Source organism: Geotrypetes seraphini, chromosome 5, assembly GCF_902459505.1.
Source record: "Geotrypetes seraphini chromosome 5, aGeoSer1.1, whole genome shotgun sequence".
Classification (NCBI taxonomy): Eukaryota; Metazoa; Chordata; class Amphibia; order Gymnophiona; family Dermophiidae; genus Geotrypetes; species Geotrypetes seraphini.
Genome location: NC_047088.1, coordinates 204,890,600 through 204,917,875, shown reverse-complemented (window position 1 = coordinate 204,917,875; position 27,276 = coordinate 204,890,600). Strand labels below are relative to the sequence as shown.

General features: G+C 42.9%; 1 protein-coding gene across 3 annotated transcripts in view; it reads right to left on the bottom strand.

The window, feature by feature from the left end:
* LRP2 (LDL receptor related protein 2) overlaps positions 1–27,276 on the bottom strand; it is a 442,478-nt gene that overhangs the window by 80,939 nt on the left and 334,263 nt on the right. For all 3 annotated transcript variants that reach the window (XM_033945766.1, XM_033945765.1, XM_033945768.1), the window contains 8 exons: positions 26,313–26,536; positions 19,755–19,932; positions 15,065–15,261; positions 13,818–14,063; positions 11,605–11,733; positions 8,055–8,174; positions 2,239–2,355; positions 1,946–2,062 (listed from right to left, as the gene is read on the bottom strand). In XM_033945766.1, coding sequence (XP_033801657.1) covers positions 1,946–2,062; positions 2,239–2,355; positions 8,055–8,174; positions 11,605–11,733; positions 13,818–14,063; positions 15,065–15,261; positions 19,755–19,932; positions 26,313–26,536 — 1,328 coding nt within the window. The remainder of the gene's footprint in view (positions 1–1,945; positions 2,063–2,238; positions 2,356–8,054; positions 8,175–11,604; positions 11,734–13,817; positions 14,064–15,064; positions 15,262–19,754; positions 19,933–26,312; positions 26,537–27,276) is intronic.

Here is a 27,276-nt window from a genome sequence, read left to right as displayed (position 1 = left end):
TGCTGCTTTGAGGATGGAGGGAGAGGGGGCTTTGCAGATCAGGACCGCTGCCATGCTGGTGCTTTGAGACAGCAGAGAGGGGTTTCATATCTCAGTTGCTTTGGGGCTTGGGGGCTTGAGGAAGGGAGAGTTTGGAGTTCAGGACTGCTGAAACACTGGTGCTTTGGGTCAGGAAGGAGGTAGGGGCTCACGGCTCAGGACTGCTGCCGCTTTTAGTGCTTAGGGGCTTGAAGGAGGGATGGAGGGTTTGTAAATCAAAACTGCTGCCGCTTGTGCTTCTAGGGCCTTTATTTTTCCTGTCAATTTTTTTGCTGGTTGGGTGAGAGTGTCGGTTAACCGAGAGCCGGTTAACTGAGATTCTACTGCACATTGTACAATTCTTCAGAATGTGGAAAATTTATTCTTGTTTTCTCTAAAGTGTGTTACCCTTCTCCATTTAAAAAGAAATGGCCTGTGGAGGGACCAGAATCTGGGTCACAAGACTTAACCTTACTCTGAAGAGGAAAAAATGTCATCTACCACCCTGATCAAGACAGTGCTTCTAGATTTAGACTGAGACATTTTTGTCAAGAGCATTTGTCTTACATGTTTCAATTTCAAATTCTTCACTAACATTTATCAATAACAAATTACAAAAATGCCCCCAAACCCCACAGGGCATAGCAATCAATAGCTGTTATAACAATCAATAGCAATTAAACATCTACATCATCAGACTAACAAAAAAATATCCAATCGATTCCAGACCTTCGTGAAATGTTGGAAGCATTGCTTTTTAATAGCAGCAACTTCCGTATCAATCAAACAACCTCCTATTTGCTTTAAAAGAATTTCCGTGTAACTTCATTTGAGTGTCAGTGGACGTGTCTGTGGAAATTGGTTAGCTCATCGGCTTTGCTGCACGCCAACTGAATAGCACAGGTTTAGTGCAATATGTGGCACTAGGGGCTCAAAAGTTAATGACCAAATGCAAGGGCAGTAGGTAGCAGTAGGGGATCAAGTGTTAATGACCAAATGCAAGGGCAGTAGGGGATCATGTGTTAATAACCAAATGCAAGGGCAGTAGGTGGAAGTAGGGGATCAAGTGTTAATAACCAAATGTAAGGGCAGTAGGGGATCATGTGTTAATGACCAAATGCAAAGGCAGTAGGTGGAAGTAGAGGATCAATTGTTAATGACCAAATGCAAGGGCAGTAGATGGCAGTAGGGGACCACGTGCTAATGACCAAATGCAAGGGCAGTAGGTGGAAGTAGGGGATCAAGTGTTAATGACCAAATGCAAGGGCAGTAGGGGATCATGTATTAATGACCAAATGCAAAGGCAGTAGGTGGAAGTAGAGGATCAATTGTTAACGACCAAATGCAAGGGCAGTAGGGGATCATGTGTTAATGACCAAATGCAAGGGCAGTAAGTGGAAGTAGGGGATCATGTGTTAATGACCAAATGCAAGGGCAGTAAGTGGAAGTAGGGGATCAAGTGTTAATGCCAAATGCAAGGGCAGTAGGTGAAAGTAGGGGATCAAGTGTTAATAACCAAATGCAAGGGCAGTAGGTGGAAGTAGGGGATCAAGTGTTAATGACCAAATGCAAGGGCAGTAGGTGGCAGTAGGGGTTCACGTGTTAATGACCAAATGCAAGGGCAGTAGATGGAAGTAGGGGATCAAGTGTTAATGTCCAAATGCAAAGGCAGTAGGGGATCACATGTTGACCAAATGCAAGGCCAGTAGGTGGCAGTAGGGGATCACATGTTAATGACCAAATGCATGGTCATTATTGTAAAAATCTGAAAATTGGCAAATAAATGGCCTTAATGTGTGGGAAAGACCTGTGTAAGAGTGGGCTAAGGCCACTTTTGCCGCAGCTTTATAAAAGGGTCTCTAAGAACAGCAATTTCCAATTTTCTAATCCTGTCACATAGCAGCTCAGAGCAAGGTTTCACACTCACGACATGCAGCTTCATCTGACACGTCAAGGCAGTTAGCACTGCCATCGCACTGCAATCTCTCCGCTATGCAATGTCCACTGTTACACTGAAAATATCCAGGATGGCACGTTCTCATCTCTAAAGAAATGCATAATTATACATTAAAACCTAAAATATGTTCAATCCCACTCCAGCAAACAAAAAACAAAAAACTAAGAACACCTTTTAAAACATTTTACACTGAAGGTTTCACCTTCAAAGTTTCCACAACTGCACTCGGACAAAATAAATGAGATCAAAAGATTGAACCATACCACAGTCTCTTTCATCTGAATTGTCGCCGCAATCATTGTCATGGTCACATATCCAGCGGCTAGGGATGCAGTGCAGATTATCACAGCGGAATTCACTCTCTGTGCATTCACGGGGGCCTTTGATTTAAAAGGGGGAAAAAAAATCAAGCCCATCTGCATAAAAATTCAAACCTAAATTTAAAACCAAATTCTATGAATGATGCCCAAATTTGGGTGCCCCCCCAAAACAAAAGAGTGCTGCAAGCTATTCTATAAACAGTGCTCAAAGTTGGGCACTTAGTGCTGGGATCCACACCCAATTTTAGGTGCGAGGATTTATACCAACTGAAACCTGGAATAAATTCTTGCTCTTAAATTAGGTGCAGATCGGCCTTATTCTATAATGTAATGTAATGTAATGTAATTTATTTCTTATATACCGCTACATCCGTTAGGTTCTAAGCGGTTTACAGAAAATAACACTGCATGCAAATTCTGGGAACATCCCTGACCTACCCACACTCCTCCTTTATGGATCCATGCGCAACATTTACATACGCATTTTTATTGATGCACTCATAAATTCAAATTGGCACCAATAATTGATTGTTAGTGCCCAATTATTGGTGCTAATTGGCTTGTTCAATTTAATTGTACACGGCAAAGTCTGTGTGCGTGATTTTGAGCACCATATTTAGAAGGGTGGAGGGGCACAATCAAAAGAAACATCTAAGTCTGACACTCAAAGTCGGCAGTGGAAAAATGTCCATTCTTGAAAAATATGTCTAGAATTTTTTTTTTTTTTTTTTTTAAGTCATCTATCTGGACATCCAGACATTGATCATCCAGAATGCCAGGTCATCTATCTTTATACCACATTCTCAACCAAAATTTTGTCCAAGTCCCATACGCCTAGAACAAGATCATTTGGACATGGGAGGGGCCAGCATTGTGATAGACTGGCCACCCAGACATGGTAACAGAGCAATGGGGCACCATACAGGGCACTGCTATAAATGTCACAAAAAAGTGCCATATTTTAAACATCTCACCAGAATTCCCTTATAGAATATGGTAAGCTCTCCCCCAAACACCCCCAAAACCCACTATACCCACCTGTCTACAACCCCAATATCCCTTATGGCTGCAGGTGCCACCTATATGGCAGTACAGTAGGGCTTGGATTTTTTTTTTGTGGGCTCACATTTTCCACCATGAATGTAGTGGTTAGAGTGGCTTATGGGCATGGGTCCTCCTCTCTATGGTTTATTAGCCCACCCCCAGGCTACTTAGAACACCTGTATGCAGCTCTACTAGGCTTTCCTATAGCAAGTGCTGATGTTCTGGAGACAGGTATGTACGTTTTTATTTCAATCTTTGTGGGGGGAGTGAGGGGGGAGTATGTGGGGGTCTTTACATTGTATCTGGTCACTTTGTGTAACCAAGGTTATAAATAAAATTTTAAAAAAGATATTCCTGTAGGTTTAAGAATTTTGAGCTGTACATGTCACTTTTAGAATTCTGGACAGCACAGCTTTTCTCCAGGAAGTGAGCAGTGCTGGGGAGTTCTAAAACTTAGAAAAATACCTCTCTTGTTACAATTTTCAATATTTCAATTGGAAACAGTGATGAAGTTTTCTCCTATTAGGCTTATCTCTACCAATTAAACACTTTAAAGAGATTTCTTCAAAGAGGAGAGGCCTCGGATCCCCGTGCATTGTCAGTGATTAACTCCACAACCGCACTAGACAGGGAACTAACCTCATTGGCACTCCTCCCCTCCTTCCTAATTCTTATGATGTCACAATGATATCAAAACTTTCAGAAAAAAAACATATAAAGAACTTAGCTTGATTAGGCAGGGAGTTCTCATTTAATCACGTTATGAGTTGTTACTATTCTTCTGTTTTCTTTGCTTTACTGGTCCATTTCTGCAGGGCATTGTGACATCATAAGAATTAGGCAGGAGGGAAAGAATGCCGATGAGGTTAGTTCCCTGTCTAGTGTAGTTGTGGAGTTAATCACTACAACACACGGGGATCTGAGGCCTCTCCTCTTTGAAGAAATCTCTTCAAAGTGTTTAATTGGTAGAGATAAGCCTAATAGGAGAAAACTTCATCACTGTTTCCAATTGAAATATTGAAGATTGTAACAAGAGAGGTATTTTTGCAAGTTTACAATTGATCTCTCTCTCCATCCTATATGTATTTTGTTTTTGAGTTTTAAAACTTCCAAAGGGGAGCAGTTGGAGGGAGTTGGGTAGTTAGCAGTTTGAAGAACAGGTTGGTTGTAGTTGCTTTTAGTCAGAAAACAAATTGAAAAAGCTGCTTTGTGTGAAGCTGTTTTGTTGAGAAGCTGTATTTGATTGGATTTGGTCATACAGAAACTGTGTCATTTTGGGTTCAGAATACAGAGCTCATCTGTCATTAAAGCAGTAACAACAAATTTATTTCTTTTTCTAGCTGTTACTAGAAAAAAGGTTCTAAAGTATCTTTTTGGCGGTGTAAGAAGTTGTATAAAGGAGATAGTTATTGATGTGTTCTGGCAATTCAAGGGAATCAGTTATACTTTGGAATATGTTTATTGGAGTAAAATCTTGATTTACATGAATATTTGATTTATGCCTTTGGTTATAAATTTAAGGGTTAAGATACTTTCAGTTATTTATTTCAATTATCCTGTCATTTATTTGGGTAGTTAGTGACCTCAGTGTTAATTTTTTTAGCCATCAAATAGGGATTTAGGGTTTTTGATTCATTTGGTTTTTTTTTTTAGTTAGGTAGAAGCTGTTCCGGAAGCTGTTCCGGGCCAGGAGAGGAAGAAAGGTACTCAATGGAGGAATAAAAGGACTGAATACTTATTTATTTGCAATGGAAGAAATCCTGTCTGCGGAAATTAGCGGGGAAAATTTTGGGACAAGTATTGATTGCATCTGAAAGTATTGATTCCTTTAGTTATCTAGAAAATTAAGAATACAATATTTTCTGGATACTAAGGGCTTCTTTTACGAAGCCACGTTAGCAGCTTTAGCGCACGCACCTTTTTAACATGCGCTAACCCTCGCGCTAGCCGAAAAATGACTGCCTGCTCAAGAGGAGGCGGTAGCGGATAGCGCGGCCGGCAAATTAGTGTGCGCTATTATACACGTTAAACTGCTAGCGCAGCTTCGTAAAAGGAGCCCTAAATAAACTATTCTTTTAATATTTATTTTATTTCAGCTGTTGTTTTTATTTATTTGGGTGAAGTTTATTTTAAAATGTAAATCTGTTACTTCCTTAAAGAATTTGAAACTCAAAAAAGAAATAAAGATATAGGAGAAACTAATAATTAAATAATGAATTCACCAGAAACATAAAATGTATATAAATATATGAATTCAATAATTTGTCATCTTAATTGAAAAAATCATAAATCAATAAACTAACTGCTGATTAAAAATGAGCATTAATTTTTAATCAGTAGTTAGTTTATTGATTTATTATTTTTTTTCAATTAAGATGACAAATTATTGAATTCATATATTTATATACACTCCCTTAAAGAAAACATAATTGAACCATTGACTATAACGACTACATTGTTGAGAATTACACTTTGAGGAAGTAGCAGGTTACATTTGGATACGTTTTGGCACTTATACCTGTTTTTCCATCATCTAACTCACAATGTATAAGTTTTGTCCAGGAAGTCTCATAAAACATTTGATTATCCCTGCAGGATGACTAAGTCTAGATTGGTCCACATCCCGCCCAAATACCACCCTAACCACTCCTCTAGATATGCCCCTTTTAGCTCTGGGTACAGCAGCATTCAGAGGCCTAAAAAGTCCCTGGATACATCCAGAAAGTTGGTTTGATTATCAGCCCTTGGATGATCTGTCTTTTAGGCTGTCCGATTGCTGTCCAATTGCTGACTTGGGTGGGTTTCGATTATGAGCCCCTTAGCATCCAAGTTTTGCTTTTTTAAGACACTTGAATGAGAATTATTGTTCCTTCCCTACACAGTACATTTCAATTTTGTATTTGAATGTTTGAAGTTATGCAAGTAAACTAAAGACATAGCAAGGCATAGTCTCTGTTTTCATTGTAGACCATATAAAATCCATCAGTCATTTACTTTGTTCTGTGTCTGTTATATGCTGATCTCATTGTAGAACTCTGTGTGACCTATTAACTGTACTGAAGGAGTACATTCCATGCTATTGTACATTCCTGGAGCCATACATGTTACAGAGAAAAATATGGTGAAATGGTTTCAGTATTCATAGCCAAGCTGAAAGGCTTCTGGAGAAAAGGTACATGTGAGATCATTCTGTCACCAGCAGAAAACTTATGGCTTTCCATTGGGCATCAAAATATCTCTTTTCCACCAATATATTCCAGGAAAACCTGAAGCTGTGGGAAAAAATTGCCCACACAGCCCCAACACACATCTAATCCAATGGAAGGCTGCTCTGTGGTCACTGGAAGACTTAGGGTTCCCTGTGTGGTCCAAACACATTATTATCCCACCCCATAACTCTACTGCAGCTACTAAAAAAACTGTGTCTCCTACCCACTTCTTGGTGATGGGACAATCGTGCACCAGACACCAGCATGCCGACAATTGAGCGCTGAGAATTTGGCGTAAGATTCAAGCACGCTGCGGGAAAACTTAGTTTTAAAGAGCTTTGACGGGGGTGTGTGGGGGGAACCCCCTCACACTTTACTGCATACTGTTCGTGCTGCCATTGGGGAGGGTGTGGGGGGTGCAATCCCCCACATTATAGAGAAAATGGAACTTTTCCTGAAAAAATTCAGAAAAAGTTCTGTTTTCTCTATAATGGAGGGTTCCAACCCCCCAAACCCCCCCAACAGCAGCGTGAACACCATGCAGTAAAGTGTGTGTGTGTGTGGGGGGGTCCACAACTAAATTTTCCCGCGGCGCGCTGGTGTTTTGCGCTGAATTGTCTGCCCTCCATTGTCGTCGCGCTGGTGTCTCGTGCGCGACTGACTATGAACCCACTTCTTTCCCATCAGTACTCCTCCACTCAGCAAGCTATGTCATACCCTCAGCCACTGGGCTATATATTCACCACTACTGCTTCAGCCTGTCAATCTCTTTCCTGTCATTCTCCCTGGCTCCGGCAATGGTCCCACTGATGTCTCTAAAGACCTTTCTGGCAGCTGCAGCCTCCAGCTTTCAGAAGTACTACAACCAGTGGTGTAGCGAGGGTAAGAGGAACCCGGGGCAGTGGCGCCCCCCAGTGCCCTCCTCTCCACCCCTCCCTCCTTTCCGCTCCTTCCATGCTAATGCCCGCAAGCCATCCTCTCTACCTCCCACCACTCCTTCCATGTCCTGATGCCACACTCTCACCCTACCTTCATATCCCCATACCTCTTTGAATCTTCACCAGTGCATGCAGCTTCTCCAGCCTGTTGCTGCTTACGCTGACATTCCTTCTGATGTCACTTCCTGGCCCTGTGACCCAGAAGTGATTTCAAAGGGAGCCAAACCTGCACAAGCAGCAGGCTAGAGAGGTTGTTTGTGTTGGTGAAGATTTTAAAGAGGTATTTGGAGGGGCAGGGAAGGGTGGGTGTGAGTGTGGCAGGGGGGGGTCAGAAAGCTGTCTGTACACCCACCGAGATGGTGCCACTGACTACAACAGCTACCTGTCTGCCTAGTTCACTACTATTTCCTGTAGGGACCTGCCTCCGCCATGCAGTGATATCAGCGCCTGATCTCCCCATCTTGATAAGATATTTTCTATTATCCTTTTGCCATTTTATGAGATCATCTTATATAGTAGTTTCTTAAAAGACCACCTAAAATTCTTGCCATAGTCTAGGAGTACTCACTGCAGTTGTGTTCATCTGACTCATCTCCGCAGTCATTCTTCCCATCACACTTCCACCACAGAGGGATGCAGCGATGATTGTCACATCGAAAATCTCCCAGTGGATCACATGTGAACTCCTCTGCAACAAAACATAATTTATACTGAAAACCTGTTCAAATTCTTATACATTTCTCCCTCAATATTCGTGGGAGTTAGGGGCAGAGTCGGCCCGTGAATATTAAAAACACCGCACATAATATTTGGGCCAGTTCTGACCCACACCCGCCTTCCACCAAAAACCTGGACCTTACCTATCAAAAAGCCTGATCAAGTACCCATATTCAAAAAGTACCCATAATCAAAGCTGGTTTTAGACGTATCTAAAACCAGCTTAGGCCTTTCCCTTGCCACTAAACGCACAGAGAGAAAAGAGGCGTGTTTAGAGGAGGGGAAAGGGCGGGCGGTGGGCAGGAGGTGGGCCGACCTACACCTAGGCATGCAGCAGGTATAACCAAAATCTCAGGCAGGTTGCCTAGTCGGCACTTATATGTTTTTGACTTAGACAAAGTCAAAACAGGTCTAAGTGCCGAAAAAGGGGCCGCTTAGCTGATGGCGGCTGGCGTGATCAGTTCAGCGGCCCGGCAACCTACCCACCCACCCACTGCAACCATCGCGGCAGGAGAGATGCCTCATCTCCCCTACCGCGATGCCATCACTCCTCTACCCAAACTGCTGCGACCTGCAGCAGGAGAGATGCCCTATTCTGATTGGCCAAGGCACCTTAGGCCCCATCTGTGGGCGGGGTTTCAGCCGCCTGGGCCAATCCGGCCCCATTCTGGAGCCGGCTGGCCTGCCGGACGGGCGGGCTTGGCACCAGTCCGTCCGGTCAACATTTCAAAGGTATGGGGGGTGGGATTGGGGGTTCGGGGGGCGGTCATTGGGGAGGGGGAGTTTTTTCGAGGGCAGGAGGGCCTGGGATCCCTCCTGCCCGTATTGTAGTGGGGATGGGGGGTAGGGGTCTGTCTGGGCAGGAGGGGTTGGGCTCCCTCCTGCCCCGATATCGTTGGGGGGGTCGATAGTGCCGCAGGGCAGGAGGGGTTGGGCTCCCTCCTGTCTCGATATCATCGGGGGGGTCGTTGGTGCTGTGGGGCAAGAGAGCTTGGGCTCCCTCTTGCCCCAAAAGTAGTCGGGCAGTCAGGGTGCCGTGAGGCAAGAGGGCTTGGGCTCCCTCTTGCCCCGAATGTAGTCGGGCAGTCGGGGTACCGCGGGGCAAGAGGGCTTGGACTCCCTCTTGCCCCGCTGTCGTGGGGGGGGGGGTGAATTCTGTAACCGGTGTTGTTTTTGACAGACACCGGTTACAGAATCCAGCTTTTAGGTGAAGGACTGGCTCCTCCTTCACTTAAAAGCCCTTGTGTTGGACATTTGGGGCTTAGGCGTTTTTTTGGTTTATTATGGGGTATAAGTGTAGACGTAGTGGTGGTCTGGGCGTTTAAACAGCTGAATGTAGAGGCAGGCCATTATCAAAAAAAGGACATTTTTTTTTTATTATGGACATTTTCCTTTCTTTTACTTTCAACATTTAAGGCCTTAGGCCAAAAAGGGACTTAGACTTTTTTTTTATTATGCCCCTCTAAGTGAACATTAATACATTTAATTAACTAAGTGATGGCTGTTTTTTGATAAATGAAGAGAAGATATCACTCTCAATATACTTGAAGGATTACAAGAATTTTGAAATTTATACAAATTGTTCTTTGTGTCTTAGAGCGTGATCATTGATTTATGAAGTTGCAATGACTGGAAGGTGAACTCTTATTGTAGGGAGGTTTAGCAGCCTTCCCTTCAGAGTTTCATGTCTCTGAGCATTTTATAAATTTAATTGATCACTCTCTATAGACAGTTTTTTCTATTGAAGTCAGCTTTTTATTGTATTTAAATTCCTTTCTGACTTCCTTTTTTGATAATTAACATCCCTGATCTTTCTATAAGGAAACAGCTAATATTCAGAAGGAAACAGACAGTTATCTCCCACTGAATATCCCACTTAGCAGCTTGGTTGATGACTGTATATGTCACACAACATAGCCAGTCATCGCCAATATCCAGTGGCATAGCGGGGATGAACGTCACCTGGGGCGGCGGCGCCCCTCTCCCGCCCTCTTCCCCCCCTGCCGCATGTGCGCCCCCCCCTCTACCCCGTACCTTTTTATTTGCAGAATGAGCAGCCACAAAGTTGCTGCTTGTGTCAGCTTCGGTGCTCCCTGATGTCACTTCCTAGGTGCGGGTCCCACAAGTGACATCGGAGAGCGCCGAAGCCAATGCAAGCAGCTACTATGTGACTGCTCATGCTAAAGATATAAAGGCACGGGGGTAGGGGGGAGGGAAGGCAAATGTGCGCGTGGCAGGGAGCCAGAGAACAGGAGGGGTGCCAGTGCCTCAAGGAAGACCGTGCCCGGGGCGGACCGCTCCTCCCTCCTCCCTTACTATGCCATTACCAATATCCACTGGCTCGCCAGCTAAGGCAAGTGACTAGATTGACCCACCTATAAAGCATGTCTATTTTTGACCATTAGGCCTTAGCTGTCCAGTTGACGAATATTGGCTTGGCCGGCTAAGTCTGTGACAGAAAACTTTTCCCTGGAAATTCAATGCCGGTGGCCGGATATGGCCCCAGCATTGAATATCAAGGATCACCAAAGACCATGACAGGTAGCTGGGCTGCCTCTTGTTGTCTGAATTTTGGGCTGTAGAAAATTATGGCAGATAAAGATCATACCATTTGGCCTATCTAGTCTGCCAATCTATACCAACTACTAAGCTCTGAAATTCCTTTCTCTCCCTTAGAGATCTTCAGTGGTTGTCTCAAGGTTTCTTGAAGTCAGATACAGTCTTCATTTCCACCACCTCCACTGGGAGGTCATTCCTTGCTTCCATCTCCCTTTCCATAAAGAAGCAATTTCTCACATCATTCCAGAGTCTGCCCCCTTTAACCTTCATCCCACGTATTCTCATTTCAGTGTTTCCTCTCAATTAAAGAGGCTTGCTTCATGTGCATTTATGCCCCAATGTGGCTTTATCACAATCTCCCTTTCCTGCCTTATAGTTTATGACAAAGACTGCTGATCATCTTGGTATCCACCCTCTAGACCAGCTCCATCCTGTTTATATCTTTTAAAGACACATTCTTCAGAATCACACACAAATGAGTTCTCACCAGAGACTAACACAGAGCCACTGTCACCTCCTTTTTTCTGCTGGCTATTCCTCTGCCTTATGCACCCAGGCATTCTTCTGGCTTGTGCAGCTGCCTTTTCTGCATGTTGGCCAGCTTAGGATCATCAGGTAAAATAAGTCTCTGGTCCCATTCATTTTTCTTGCACAGAAATCCTTTGGAGTTTGCAGCCCAAATACATGACCTTGCATCTTTTGGCATTAAATCTTAGCTGCCAAATTCTAATTGTTCTTCAAGCTTTGCTAGATCCCTTCTAGTGATATCCATGATTTAAACTGTAGACAAAATGTATGTATGACCCCCACATGCTTTTAGCTGAAGCATTTCCTAGACTTACCACAGCTTTGTTCATCACTGTTGTCTCTGCAATCGTCATACCCATTGCATACAGCCCACAATGGTATACAGCGATAGTTTGTTTTACAGCTGAATTCTGTGTGATTATCACAGCGATAAGCAGGACCCACTGAAATTCAAAGTAACTTTGTCAAAACATATGCATAGCAATACAATAAACTAAGCACTCAAATTTAAGTGTGAAACATAGAAACAGAGAAAAATAAAGGCTGATAAAGACCATGTGGCCTATCTAGTCTGCCCTACCATGCCATCCACTATCCCCTCCTCATATAAATGTTTATAATACTGACATATATTTATTGAGATTTATTAACAGCCTTTATGAAGATTCACCAAAGGCGGTGTACAGAAACCACAGATTAACATAAAACTTACAATTTTGGTAACAGCATAAGAATAATAAAAATGAGCAAATATAAACATAAACACCATACATGAGGTAAACTTGAAAATAGCAGATTGAATCCTAATAATAGGACTACCATGAAACAGTATAAAAAAATACACATTGAACAGCCTGAAATTCAAATAGCAGAGATATAATATGATGTTAGCATAATACATTATATTACATTAATGACTTTTATTCCACCTTAACTTTGCAGTTCTAGGCAGATTACAAAAGAGGTACACCGGACATTTCCAGAATTACAGGAGCAGGTACTAATTACAAGACTGACTTATTCATAAATTTACAAGATCAGTGATAAATTTAGGTACGGCATTAATTTGTCTTGACAAATGAAATACTTAAAAAGCACACGTTAGAACAGGGGTGCCCAATAGGTTGATCGCGATCGACCAGTAGATCGCCAAGGCAAAGTGAGTCGATCGCGGAGCCCATCCTTGGCTCCGTGATAGACTCACTTTGCCTTGGCGATCTACCAGGCCGACCAGCATTCCTCTCCCCGACATCAATTCTGCCGTTGGAGAGGAAGTTCCCTGATTTTCAGCGGATGCCCTCTGGTGGTCGAGGGTCCCATGAGCCAGAAGATATCATCTCCTGACTCGATGCGTCCCGTGATGTACTTATATGTTTCAATCATATCTCCCCGTTCTCTTCTTTCCTCAAGTGAGTACAGCCGCAATTTTTTTAATCTTTCTTCATACTTGAGATCCTTGAGCCCCAAGACCATCCTGGTGGCCGTTCGCTGAACCGACTCGATCCTCAGCACGTGCTTTCGGTAGTGTGGTCTCCAAAACTGAACACAGTACTCCAAGTGAGGCCTTACCATGGCTCTGTACAATGGCATCATAACTTCAGGTCTCCTGCTGACGAAACCTCTGCGGATACACCCCATCATTTATCTTGCCCTGGAGGAAGCCTTCTCCACTTGATTGGCAACCTTCATGTCCTCACTAATGATCACCCCTAGGTCACGTTCCGCCGTGGTCCTAACCAAGGTCTCACCATTTAGTACATAAGTTCTACGCGGGTTTCTCTTACCCAGGTGCATTATCTTGCATTTTTTAGCAGTGAAGCCTAGCTGCCAAGTAGTTGACCATTGTTCCAGCAACAGTAGGTCGTGTGTCATATTATCAGGTAATAAGCTTTTGCCTACTATGTTGCAAAGTTTGGCGTCGTCGGCGAACAGTGATACCCTTCCTCTAAGTCCTTGCGTCATATCTCTTATGAATAAGTTAAATAGATGCTTAAATTACATTGCACCTAATTCCTGGAAATCCTTGTAATCCTTTCTGGGCTCCTGGGGAGGACGGGCTCTAAAAATAAATAAATAAATCCATGCCTGTCCCATGGCCACACCCCCTTAGAAATGTATATTATGAAATTTAGGCGCGTGTGTTATAGAAGAGGGTATGGAGCATGCGTAACTCCTAGTACTGCCAATTAAGTGTCTGTTGGCTCCAATTATTGATTGTTAACACCTAATTAGCTGATTAGTTTGCATGCAGATCTTTAGTCTGCTCCCAAATAGGTGCTTCCAACTTCAGGCAACCTACAGGTATAAAGAACCCAGTGAACAATACGGGAGGTCAAAATAATAATAATGCCCCAATTTCTAAAAATAAACTCAATAACTATTTCCACTCTAGTTAACCCAAGCCCTCACATCACACAGATCTGAAATTGTAAAGGCCTTTCTCTTTCTGTGCCTGTGGAAAAAGGCTTAAAACTCTTTGGCCCATGATGAAGTGGTATTTATAAGAGACATAAAAGATGCTACTTACTGCACTCATGGAACGGCTCGTCGGAATGATCCCAGCAATCATTATCTACATCGCATTTCCAGCTCTGCGGGATGCAGCGGCCGTTATCGCATCGAAACTGGCCAGGATGGCAGGTGCGGCTGGCACAGTGGCTGCTCTCTTCATCTGAGTTATCGCCGCAGTCGTCCTTTGTATCACACTGCCACACTTCAGGAATACAGCGCCGGTTAGCACACTGCCACTGATGAGTTTCACACTGGTGGTTGGCTAAACAAAGCACACACTATAATTAGATATTTCATTTTGGGCACATCATTGTTTTTATTTGCCTACCGCTTACTGCATTTTAAACCAAAGAAAATGTACGTTGCAGGCAATTTTATAACTGGATATCACAATTTGAATGCCTTAATGCCACACTCTAAATGCTAATTCTATAATTCATCTGGCACCAAGATTTCATTATAGTATATCTAGTATATCACGTCAAAGTTCGCACATACTCGCAGGCCCTCCAGACACTGCCCTGAGCTCAGAAAAACACGACGAGGTTTGTGCGGGGGGGGGGGGGGGGGGGGGGCGGAGAGGAGATGCGATACTCGTGTGTCCTTCAGTCGCTGACAGCTCACCCAGAATCTCGCGACATGCAGTTTGTGATTCACTGAGATAGAGACTTGGCCCTGCCATTCTTGTACTTCCCCATGTGTACACCCCTTTGCAGTTACACACTTCACTGTAATAGTAGCAGACTGTGCATTTAGATGTGTAAGTGCCAAATATCTTGGCACCTGTATGCTCAAAGCACACGTACTGTAACCGTATGTGCCCAGTTATACTATTGCCGTATTTGAGCTAAACCATTTGGGCAGTAGACTAATGTTTAACCCCCTCTTCTACCAAACTGCGCTAGCAGTTTCTAGCGTGGGGAGTCGCGCTGAATGGCCCACGCTGCTCCCGACACTCATAGGAACTCAATGAGCATTGGGAGCAGCGCGGGCCATTCAGCGCGGCTCTCTGCGTTAAAAAAAGAGGAGGTAAATTTAAGGCATCAGCGTAAGATCATTTTAAGATATTTTACATGATTTTCACATATATGGGCAATTAAACTAAACAAAAAGACATATCTAGCATACTTTTTCAATGAAAAGTCATTAGATTGGATGAATGCCATATATTTATTTATTTAAAAAACCTATTCATTATTGATAAGGTGCTTAAACATTAGAAAAGCATAGGTTCTTATAAACACCCTGGATTCTGAAACGCACCACACAAAATGAGGTCCTCATCTGATCCATCTGGGCAGTCCGACACAGCGTTACAAAGCAAATTGGAGCTAGTGCAGTTTCCATCATTACATTGGAACTGTCCCACTCGGCAGTACCGCAGCGGGCAGGAAGAGGGCTCATCTGAACCATCCCTGCAATCCCTCTGTCCATCACATTTCCACCAGATGGGAATACACCTATAGAAAAACAGCAGTTATTCCTTCTAGTCAACCCCTGTAAAAATATACTTGCAAAACCAACGACCCTGGCCTGTATTTCAGAGGAGAGAAGGCTTGGATAGAGGGCTTTTTTCAGCTGGTACGTGAAGGTAAAATATACTGGCACCTTTTTCCCCTGTCTGTCGTACATGCCCCACACCATACTGTACCACTGAAATCTCTTCCTGCCCTCCCCCCTCCCATGTAACAACAGGATATTCCAGCAGAGGGAAGGCTCCTGGGGCAGGTCAGGCAGCCTGTCTTAAATGCTGCAGTGAGGACACACAAGTGTCTGGATGACTGCAGGGGGAGAAGGGAAGAGGAAGGATAGACAAAGATTCTGGACCCATGGAAATTGGGATCCACAGAGGGCTAGAAAGAATAAGCAATGCAAAAATGCATGGGAGGGGACAGAGAGGGAGAGATGCTGGAAATAGGAAAGAAAAAGAGGAAATACTGGGCATGAATGGAGGGGAAGGAAAGATCGATAGGGAAATGATGCAATAGATGGAGGGAAAAGGAAGAGAAGGGAAATACTGTACATGGAGGGAAAAAGAAGGAGGAAGGGCTGCATATGGATGGAGAGGAATGGAGGAACAGAGAAACAAGATATTACACATCAGGGACTGTTACTCAAGAGTTAGGCACCTCAATGCCATACGTTTAGTGCTAATTCTATAATGCATAAACATTAATATGAGGCCAATATTAATATCTTGGAACTCTAAACAATGTCTTTCAACCTAATTCCAAGATTTACAATATTTATGATATTAATGTTCTTTCACCATCTTCCAGCTTTCATATTTCTTATAATGCCAAAGACCTCAGAAACACCCCTCCTCTGTCCCATTAAAGGTAAAATTTTTCGGGGAGGATCATGTATTATCTCCTTACTGGTCCAGGCTTAATTTTCTATCTTGTATTTTCTATTTTACTGCTAAATTTGCACTCTTCTATTAGACTTTTTGTTAAACAATTTATATTGTACTTATCTTAATTGGTGACTAAGCGGTTGGACCCGACATGTTTCGCTTCCACTTCATCAGGGATCCACACTATAGTGACGAAGCGGAAGCGAAACATGTTGGGTCCAACCGCTTAGTCACCAATTAAGATAAGTACAACATAAATTGTTTAACAAAAAGTCTAATAGAAGAGTGCAAATTTAGCAGTAAAATAGAAAATAGAAATAGAAAATTAAGCCTGGACCAGTGAGGAGGTAACACATGACCATCCCCGAAAATTACCTTTAATGGGACGGAGGAGGGGTGTTTCTGAGGTCTTTGGCATTATAAGAAATATGAAAGCTGGAAGATGGTGAAAGAACATTAATATCATAAATATTGTGAATCTTGGAATTAGGTTGAAAGAAATTCTATAATGCAGCCATTCCCGACCCAGTCCACAGAGCACACCTAGTTCCACTGGATTTCAGGATATCCACAATGACTATTCATGAGTTAGATTTGGATGCAGCCAAGGCAGTGCATGCAAATCTACCTCATGCATATTCATAGAAACATAGAAACATGATGGCAGATAAAGGCCAAATGGCCCATCTAGTCTGCCCATCTGTAGTAACCATTATCTCTTTCTCTCTCTTCATAGTGGATTTCCTGAAAACTCGATGGGATTAGGTGTGCCCCGAGGACTGAGTTCAGAATTGCTGCTATAATGGTTCTTGGTACCTAGAGTCCATTATAGAATACCCAGAATAAGTCAAGACTGGCACACTTAAGTTAAGCACCAACAGTTATGCCAAGTCAATGGCAGTTGTTAATTGTTGGCGCCCAATTGTGCCCTGAAATTCACATATCTTATACAGTAGTATTCTATCCTATATAATAAAACGCTAGCCGCGCATGCGCACTTACCTGCGTGCTTCCATGATCTCTGATCTGTGATCAGTAGGTCCATGGCAAGCAGGAGTGCGGATGCAGCGGCCAGACAACTCGGAGAAACACAGCACAGCTGCCGACTCCCCCCTCCCGCCCTCACTCACCGCCAAAACCACCACCGCCAAAGCCTCCTCCTTCTGGGCGGCTCACCCGCGTTTAAATTAAGAGAAAAGCGCTGCACCGCACTAACGCTGGCTTCGCCGTCTTCTGTCCACTGTGGCCCGCCCTCTCTGACTACTTCCTGTTTCCGCTAGGGTTGGCCGCAGTGGATAGAAGATGCTGAAGCCAGTGGTAGCACGGTGCAGCGCTTTTCTATTAATTTCAACGCGGCGGCTGAGAAGGGGGCGGCGGAAAATGCTGATGCTGCACAGGGAAGGCCGGGAAATGGTAATGCTGCACAGGAAAGGCCGGGAAATACTGCTGCTTCACAGGCAAGTGTGTGTGTGAAATGCTGATACTGCACAGGGAAGTGTGTGTGTGGTGGGGAAATGCTACTTCTTCACAGGGAAGGCCGGGAAATGCTGCTGCTGCACAGGGAAGTGTGCGGGGTGGGGGGGGGGAGAATGCTGCTTCTTCACAGGGAAGGCCGGGAAATGCTGCTGCTGCACAGGGAAGTGTGTGTGTGTGTGTGGGGAAATGCTGCTTCTGCATTGGGAAGGCAGGGACATGCTGCTGCTGCACAGGGAAGTGTGTGTGTGTGTGGGGGGGGAAATGCTGCTTCTGCACAGGGAAGGCAGGGACATGCTGCTGCTGCACAGGGAAGTGTGTGTGTGTGGGGGGGGGGGAAATGCTGCTTCTGCACAGGGAAGGCCGGGAAATGCTGCTGCTGCACAAGGTACTGTGTGGGGGGGGGGCGGGACCGCGGGAAGGGAAGGGGGGTAATGGAAATGATACTGCTGCACAGGGAAGTGGTATATGGGGAGGGAATGCTGCTGCTGTGGCTGCTGCACAGGGAAGTGGGGGGATCGAAATGCTGCTGTACAGGGAAGTAGGGTGGGGGAAATCCTGCTGCACAGGGACATGGAGGGGGAGGGAATGCTGCTGTGGCTGCTGCACAGGGAAGTGGGGGGGGGGAGGGAAAGAAAGACAGACAGTTAGCACCCGTTAATGTAACGGGCTAAAATACTAGTTGTTCTTATAATGTTCTATAAGTTATGTATGTATTCCAGAGACCCACCCATGTTTATACTCCTTCATGCTTTTGCACTAAGTGATGTTGGCATGTATGTTATAGTAGATGTTACTTTTTGAGAGATAGGGCAGACAGTAACTCAACTCAATTTCGTTCTTCCTCCTGAAGAAGCTTATAGTGAAACACAATTTCATGTTGAGGAAGAAAAAAAATTTGATTGATTTGAACATGGAGTTGGATTTGATTTGATTTTGATTGTTTCACGGACATTATTCACTTTACACTTTGATGAATTACAACCGCTGGCAAAGCCCTGCCTGGAACTCTATGTCGACAATATTGATTCATCATTTGCGAACTATAACAACATGATAAGTAAACTGTCATATGATATTTTGGAAGATATATTAGGTGGCAGACAGAGTATGCTATAATGTGCCTTTTAACACCATTGTTTGGTGTTAATTCACTGAGCACAATATATTCACTGTTTATGGGACTGTTTGAGTACCTTTTTGTTTTTTTAGATATTTTTTTGATAGTAGTTAATAAACTGAAGATCTAATATATATATTTTTAGGAGTCTCCCGATATATGTTTAATTGTTACTGTTTTGACACAGTTAGGCTTCTCAATGAAATGTTCAGATTGCATGACCCCTGACGCAAGCTCTAGTTGCTGAAACGTGATCTCGTGCCAGGTCTCACTCATGTTGCCTTGCTGAAAATTTAAAATAAAATTGGCTTTCCAACTGTATTCCATCTCTCTGGTCTCACTTGTTAGTCTGTCATCCTACCCAACTTTTGCAATTCTGCCTAGCACTTATGCGCAAAGGCCTGGATTCTGTAACTGGCGCCGTTGTCGGTGGCTGCCGATCGCATATCTATCACATGATGGCAACAGGTACAGAATCTCGCCTCCGGCAAAGGTAGGCACCGGAAATGTAGGCCAGGGTTTTCCTGTGATGTGAACTGCACCTCTGTAGGTGCTTAGGCCACCCAACCGTAGGCGCTTTAGACTGGCTTTAGCCAAGCTCACAGTGGCATTAGATAGCCTAAAGCACCTATGAAGGCGCGATTCCAGTGCTGAATTTTTAGGTGCCAGTAGGCGCCTTTAAACTCAGTTAAAAACGTTGTTTCAATGGCATTTATACTGAGTTTGGGCACCTATCAGTGCCTAAAAAATCGGCACCGATTAGAGGATCCAGGCCAAAATTGCCAATTAGTGGCACCAATCATGCTCAAACTGCTAGTGTTCCACAACTTACACACACAAATAGCACCTTCTTGTAGGTACCAGTTTATAGAATTGCCCTTAATAAGTGATGTTGGCTACAAGGAAGGCATCAAGAACTCCGTGAAAATAGTCAACCATAACTCTGCTCATTGAAGGAAAATCTGGAATTCCTGGATGAGCAAATAAGAGTCAGAGGAACTTACCTTTCAATATCTGCACAGAGGAACTGAGTGCTGGTGCATGAGGGCTGGCAGCTCACTCTGGAACCAAACAATACAGTCAGAAAGTTGTCTGGACATTCGCAGCTATAACCGAGGCCACCAGCTTTAATGAGGCAGAGATGGGAGCAACCACCATTATTGGAGCCACAAGGGTTATTTACTGTTAAAACAAGAAAGGTAAGGCAAACCTGAGAGAGCAAAGACAAGGCATATGGATTTAATCCACAAATTAAAACGCAAATAAGGAATGATGCAAGATCCTTAGACAACAATGAATGATAAAAGCCTTTTCGAAACCTGTGCCTGGCCAAACAGAAACTAATCTTTCTAAAGAATGCTTCACTGTAAAGAAAAACTACATACAAAATATCATGTAACACATACTCTAACATGAGTTCAGTTATCAAGTGTATTTTCAGTAAAAAAAACAAACAAAAAAACAAAACACACCCAAAAAAACAACATTTTATTTACATGAAAGCACATGTGAAATTGAGAAAAAAAAAACCCCTGGGAGAAAAAGGGAAGAAATAGGAGCACTGGGAACCATTATCATGAAATCTATTTATAATCTGTAATTTATTCATTTGTATCCCGCTTTGTACAAAGCGAGTTACAACAAATACATACACAGTATCAAAAGAAAAAGAAAACACTAAAGCATACATTGCAGATTTAAAGCAAAAGACAAATCAGCGGCCAGCGCTCAAATAAAGACAAAGAAGTTACAAAAACAAACATTTCTGAAAAAGATTTGACATAACCTTGGTGTTTATTTGAAGGGGCATAATCAAAAGATACATCTAAGTCTGATTCAGATGTATGGCATGAGCTGCCCAAAGTCAGCAGCGGCAAAATGTCCATTCTCGAAAAATAAGTCTAAATTTTTTTTTTTTTTAATAATCGTCTGTCTGTTTAAATCTTTATTAATTTTCCAAAGTTAACAAAAATGCAGTACAGTATGTACACAAACCCAACCAATACCTTTCCAGAGAATAAAACCATGACATAAATATCCCTCTCCCACCCTCCCTCCCCCTGGGTGTGTGTGCAATATACCAACAGGATCAAAGGAAAAACCAATTACAACGCATCCATAAAACATATCAAAGGGCCCCAGATTAACTTAAATCTCTTAGTATGAGCCATTATATCTGCGTTCATTTTTTCAAATCTATAAGTTAAGCATAAACTTGCCCACCAAAAATTAAAGTTAAGGCGATCCCAGTTCTTCCAGTTGCGCGTAATAATTTGTATGGCTACTCCGGTCATGGTAAGGAAAAGCTGCCTCTATATATGTCCAATGAGGGCTTCAGATGGAACATTGTCCCACATATGACTGCCTCATATGTCAAAGGAATCGTCTATCAGGATGTCCAAGCTATTATTCGTCCAAACCACCAGGTCATCTATCTTTATACCACATTCTCAATCAAAATTTCATACAAGTCCCAAATGCCCAGAACAAGACCTTTTGGCTACCCAGACATAGCAACAGAGCAGTGGGGTACCTTACAGGGCACTGCTGTGAACTTCACATAAAGGGTGCCACATAAACATCTCACCAGAATTCCCTTATAAATTATGATGAGCCCCCCAAACCCCACTATACCTACCTGTCTACAACCCTAGTAGCCCTTATGGCTGCAGGTGCCACATATATGGCAGTACAGTAGGGCTTTGGGAGGTTTTGGGGGGTGCACATGCTCCACCCACATATAGTAGTTAAAGTGGCTTATGGGGCTGGGTCCTCCTCTCTATGATTCACTAGCCCACCCCCCAGGCTATTTAAGAGACCTGTGTGCAGATCTACTAGGCTTTTCTATACTAGGTGCTGATGTTCTGGAGACAGGTAGTTATGTTTTTATTCTGATCTTTGTGGGGAGGGTGAGGGGGTCAGTGAACACTGGGGGAGTGTGTATGGGTCTTTACTTTGTCTCTGCAGTGGTTATCTGGTCACTTTAGATACTTTTTAGGCACTTATACCTGTTTTTACATTGTCAAAGTCACAACGTATAAATTCCATCCAGGAAGTCTAGTAAAATATTTGATTATCCCTGTAGGATGACTAAGTCTAGGTCGGCCCACATCCTGCACCAACCACTCCTCCAAACATGCCCCTTTCAGCCCTGGGCACACAGTGACATTCAGAGGCCTAAAAAGTCCTTGGATATGTCCAAAACATAGGTTTGATTATCGGCACTTAGACGACCTGTCTTTTAGGTCGTCCAAGTGCCGACTTGGGTGGGTTTTTAGACGTGTTTAAGTTTTGATTATGAGCCCCATAATGTATATCTAATGCTTCCAATTTTGCTTCCTTTCCTCATTCAGATTTCACTCTATCTGTACATACTTTGACCTACCAGCCTGAAGTGTATGCCATCTTTTAACTCATCTTGCAATGATATCTATGCTGGCCTAATTCTAGTGTACTTAGATGTCTTCAGTCCATCCAAAACACTGCCATTTGAGTCTATTGCTGAGTGGAGAAATTTTATCATGTAACTATTTCTGAGTAAGTACCACTGGCTGCCTATCCAGTCTAGGTTCCAATTTAAGATCATCATTCTGACCCATAAAATCCTCTTTGCATCTTCTTCTTCTTACCTATTCTCTCTCATAATCCCGTGTCGTCCTGTTCACTCACTTTCTGCCCACCCTAAATCCATTCCTGTAGCTGCTCACTCTTTAGGATCCTTACTTTAGAATGCATTCTTAGGGAAAAAGAAACTGCAAATGTGTACACATTTCTCCCAAACCAATTTTAAAAAGAAAAATTTTCCTCTGAAAGATAGAAACATAGAAACATGACGGCAAATAAAGGCCAAATAGCCCATCTAGTCTGCCCATCCACAGTAACCATTATCTTTTTCTCTCTCTAAGAGATCCCATGTGCTTATCCCAAGCCCTTTTGAATTCAGACACAGTCTCTGTCTCCACCACCTCTTCTGGGAGATTGTTCCATGCATCTACCACCCTTTCCATAAGAAAGTATTTCCTCAGATTCCTCCGGAGTCTATCACCTCTTAACTTCATCCTATGCTCTCTCATTGCAGTTTCCTTTCAAATGAAAGAGACTCAAATCATGCACATTTATATTACGTAGGTATTTAAACGTCTCTATCATATCTTCCCTCTCCTGCCTTTCCTCCAAAGTATATAGATTGAGATCTTTGTCTGCCCCCATATGCCTTATCATAAAGACCACACACCATTTTAGTAACCTTCCTCTGGACTGACTCCATCCTTTTTATTTTTTGAAGGTGCAGCCTTCAGAATTGTACACAGTATTCTAAATGAGGTCTCACCAGAGTCTTATACAGAGGCATCAATACCTCCTTTTTCCTACTGGCCATTCCTCTCCCTTTGCAACCTAGCATCCTTCCAACTTTTACTGTCACCTTTTCAATCTATTTGGCCCTTAAGATAATCACATACTATCACACCCAAGTCCTGTTCTTCCATCATGCACATAAGTTCTTCACCCCCTATACCAGGGGTGTCAAACTCAATCACATTAAGGGGCCAAAATCTAAAACACAGGCTAAGGTGTGACCAGACCAGCCCCCATAATAATACTAATTATAACACCATTTTTCCATTCATTTTTCATATATACACACATAATATAATCTTATTAACAAAATAGTAATGGTTAACCACAAAATTAAACTACACAAAACACACTGTATGCTTCTCAACATTCATTAAGAACATAAGAATTACAACTGCTGGATCAGACCAGTGGTCCATTGTACCCAGCAGTCCACTCACGCGGCGGCCCTTAGGTCAAAGACCAGTGCCCTAATTGAGACTAGCCTTACCTGTGTACGTTCTGGTTCAGCAGGAACTTGTCTAACTTTGTCTTGAATCCCTGGAGGGTGTTTTCCCCTATAACAGCCTCCGGAAAAGCGTTCCAGTTTTCTACCACTCTCTGGGTGAAGAAGAACTTCCTTACGTTTGTACGGAATCTATCCCCTTTTAACTTTAGAGAGTGCTCTCTCATTCTTCCTTGGAGAGGGTGAACAACCTGTCTTTATCTACTAAGTCTATTCCCTTCATTAACTTGAATGTTTCAATCATGTCCCCTCTCAGTCTCCTCTTTTCAAGGGAGAAGAGGCCCAGTTTCTCTAATCTCTCACTGTACGGCAACTCCTCCAGCCCCTTTACCATTTTAGTCACTCTTCTCTGGACCCTTTTGAGTAGTACTGTGTCCTTCTTCATGTATGGCGACCAGTGCTGGACGCAGTACTCCAGGTGAGGGCGTAGCATGGCCCGGTACAGCGGCATGATAACCTTCTCCAATCTATTCGTGATCCCCTTCTTAATCATTCCTAGCATTCTGTTCACCCTTTTCACCGCCGCCACCGTGCATTGCGTGGACGGCATCATTGACTTGTCGACCAGTACTCCCAAGTCTCTTTCCTGGGGGGGTCTCTCCAAGTACAGCACCGGACATCCTGTATTCATATATAAGATTTTTGTTAACAACATGCATCACCTTACACTTATCCACGTTAAACCTCATTTGCCATGTCGCAGCCCATTTCTCGAGCGTGTTTATGTCTCGTTGCAGGTCTTTGCAATTCTCCTGTGTCTTCACTACTCTGAATAACTTTGTACCGTCTGCAAATTTAATCACCTCATTCGTCGTACCAATTTCCAGGTCATTTATAAATATGTTGAAGAGAGCACTAAACCCTGTGGCACTCGACTCATGATGCTTTTCCAGTCCAGGTGTTGTCCATTTGCCCCCCACTCTCTGTTTCCTATCCACGTGACTATTTCACCCTTGATTCCATGGCTCGCAATTTTTTGAAGTAGGCGTTCATGAGGAACCTTGTTGAATGTGTTCTGAAAATCCAGATATACAATGTCGACCGGGTCACCCTTGTCTATCTGCCTGTTTACTCCCTTGAAGAAGTGCAGCAAGTTCGTCAAGCAAGATCTTCCTTTGCTGAAGCTGTGCTGGCTGGTCCTCATCAGATTGTGTCCATCAAGGTGATCAATGATGCGGTCCTTTATCAGCGCCTCTACGATCTTTCCTGGTACCGAGGTCAGACTCACAGGTCTGTAGTTTCCCAGATCTTCCCTCGAACCTTTCTTGAAGATCGGTGTAACATTCGCCACTTTCCAGTCTTCCGGAATCCTTCCTGATTTGATCGACAGATTGGCTATTAGTTGAAGCAGTTCAGCTATAGCTCCTTTCAGTTCCTTGATTACCCTTGGATGGATGCCATCCAGTCCCGGGGATTTATCATTTTTAAGCCTATCAATCTGCCTGCATACCTCTTCTAGACTGACCGTCAACCCTGTCAGTTTCCCGTCTTCATTTCCTGCGTATAGCCTGTTGGCTTCTGGATGTTGTGTATATCCTCTTCGGTAAATACAGACGCAAAAATGTGTTCAGTTTGTCGGCGATGGCTTTGTCCTCCTTTAGCACTCCATTTATTCCATGGTCATCCAATGGCCCCACCGCTTCCTTCCAGAACACAGATAACCCCTATGCAAATACGGGACCAAAAACTAAAAGTACTAATATATTAAAAAAAAACACCCTAAGATTCAAGATTCTGCATGCAGTACAACCCCCAGAGAAAAAGAAACAAATGTATTTCTTCCTGAGCAGTGCAAAAGATAGACAGCATATTAAAATGTCAGAGGGAATGCTTCTGGATGAGGTGTGTGATGCGGCTCCATGCACACTATGGCTGTGAGGAGGAGGGAGCCGGCCACAAGGTATCACTGGGGGCATCAGACCGCGGGCTGCATAAAATGACCAGGCGGGCCGTATTTGGCCCGTGGGCCTTGAGTTTGACACCTGTGCCCTAAACTGTATCGTTCCCTCTGGTTTTTGCAGCCTAAATGTATGACCTTGCATTTCTTAGCATTAAATTTTAGCTGATAAATTTCAGACCATTCTTTAAGCTTCACCAAGTCTTTCTTCATGTTATTCACACATATACACTTCGCATAAGAGTTAACCCCTAAGCAGTCAACCCACTTCGCATAAGAGTTAAACCCTAAGCAGCCAAAGATAAATTCTGATCCCATCTTCTTAAGCTCTTTCTGTAGGAAAATGGAAAGTGCATTATGTTATGGTTAATTCCTATTAAAGTTACATTTCTGCTGTATGAAGCAATTAACCCTTTCAGGACCAAGGGACATATTTGTCCCATAACTTTAAAATCCTATAAATTTTGATTGGGATAGTCTACAGTTCTAAATTTGATATGTACGGATTCCATATGATACTGCCTTTATGTAAACAAACTGGTTCCGACATTCATTCATTAGCATCGTTGCTAGATTGACGAGAAGATTCACTTGCCACACTGTCCAAAAGCCAGAAGTGTGATTTTTTTAAATAAAAATAATGATATTTCACAAAAAAAATCAATTTTTTGGCATCTGCAAGCCCTTTTTACCATAAAAATGTCGTCAAAACCACAAAAATTGGCCTACGATCCTTATGGTCCTGAAAGGGTTAAAATGCATCCTACTACAAAATAAGTAAAGATTACACTTAATTCTGCTCACCAATGGGTTGCCTGTATGGATGGTAGACATGTATGTCAAAAGGGAAATGAGTAGTGTTCACCAAAGTTACCCGGTCCTGTCCATTAAATTTGTTCCCTTTTTCGACTGTCCTGGTAACCAAATCAGTCCAGTACAGCGTGTCTTCAAAAATAGTAATGGCGAAAGGGTGTGAAAGAGTACCATCAAAGACAGAGTGACGATGTCTTCCCTCTAAGTTTGAATATCTAAACGAATAATAAGAAAATGCATAACGATTAAGGAAATGCATTGTTTCACAGTTTCAGTCAATGAACGTAAATTCTTCATGAACACTTTACAGCACTGCATTCTTCTAGAAATGATAAAACTGTGTTGTTTGGACGTACTTTTGTTAAATGAGTGAAGAGTTTTACCAGGGATAGGGAACTCCGGTCCTCGAGAGCCGTATTCCAGTCGGGTTTTCAGGATTTCCCCAATGAATATGCATGAGATCTATTTGCATGCACTGCTTTCAATGCATATTCATTGGGGAAATCCTGAAAAGCCGACTGGAATATGGCTCTCGAGGACCGGAGTTCCCTACCCCTGTAGTTAGACATTTGTTTGTTTATTAATTGCTGAGAAGACTCATTGATTAAGGTTTTATAGTGAAGGGGTTTTTTTTTTTTAGTGATTTTAAGTTTTTCCTTTTGTTTTGTGTGGTTTTTGGTTATTTTGCATAATTGTAAAAGTGAATGTTGTTGTTTGTCATTTAGGTTATTGTATATAATTAAGAATGTGAATTGTTTTATGTTATTGATAGTATGTTGTGTTTTGGGTTGCAGCTTTATTATGTGTTATATTGTTACCCTCATAGAATTGCTGGATATGCGGGCTATAAATTTTTTAAATAAATAAGATAAGTCATAGTAGTAATTTGCTATCAGTGAACACCTGTCACAGGAGTTTAATTTGAATTTCACAGGAATTAAGACATAAATAAAGG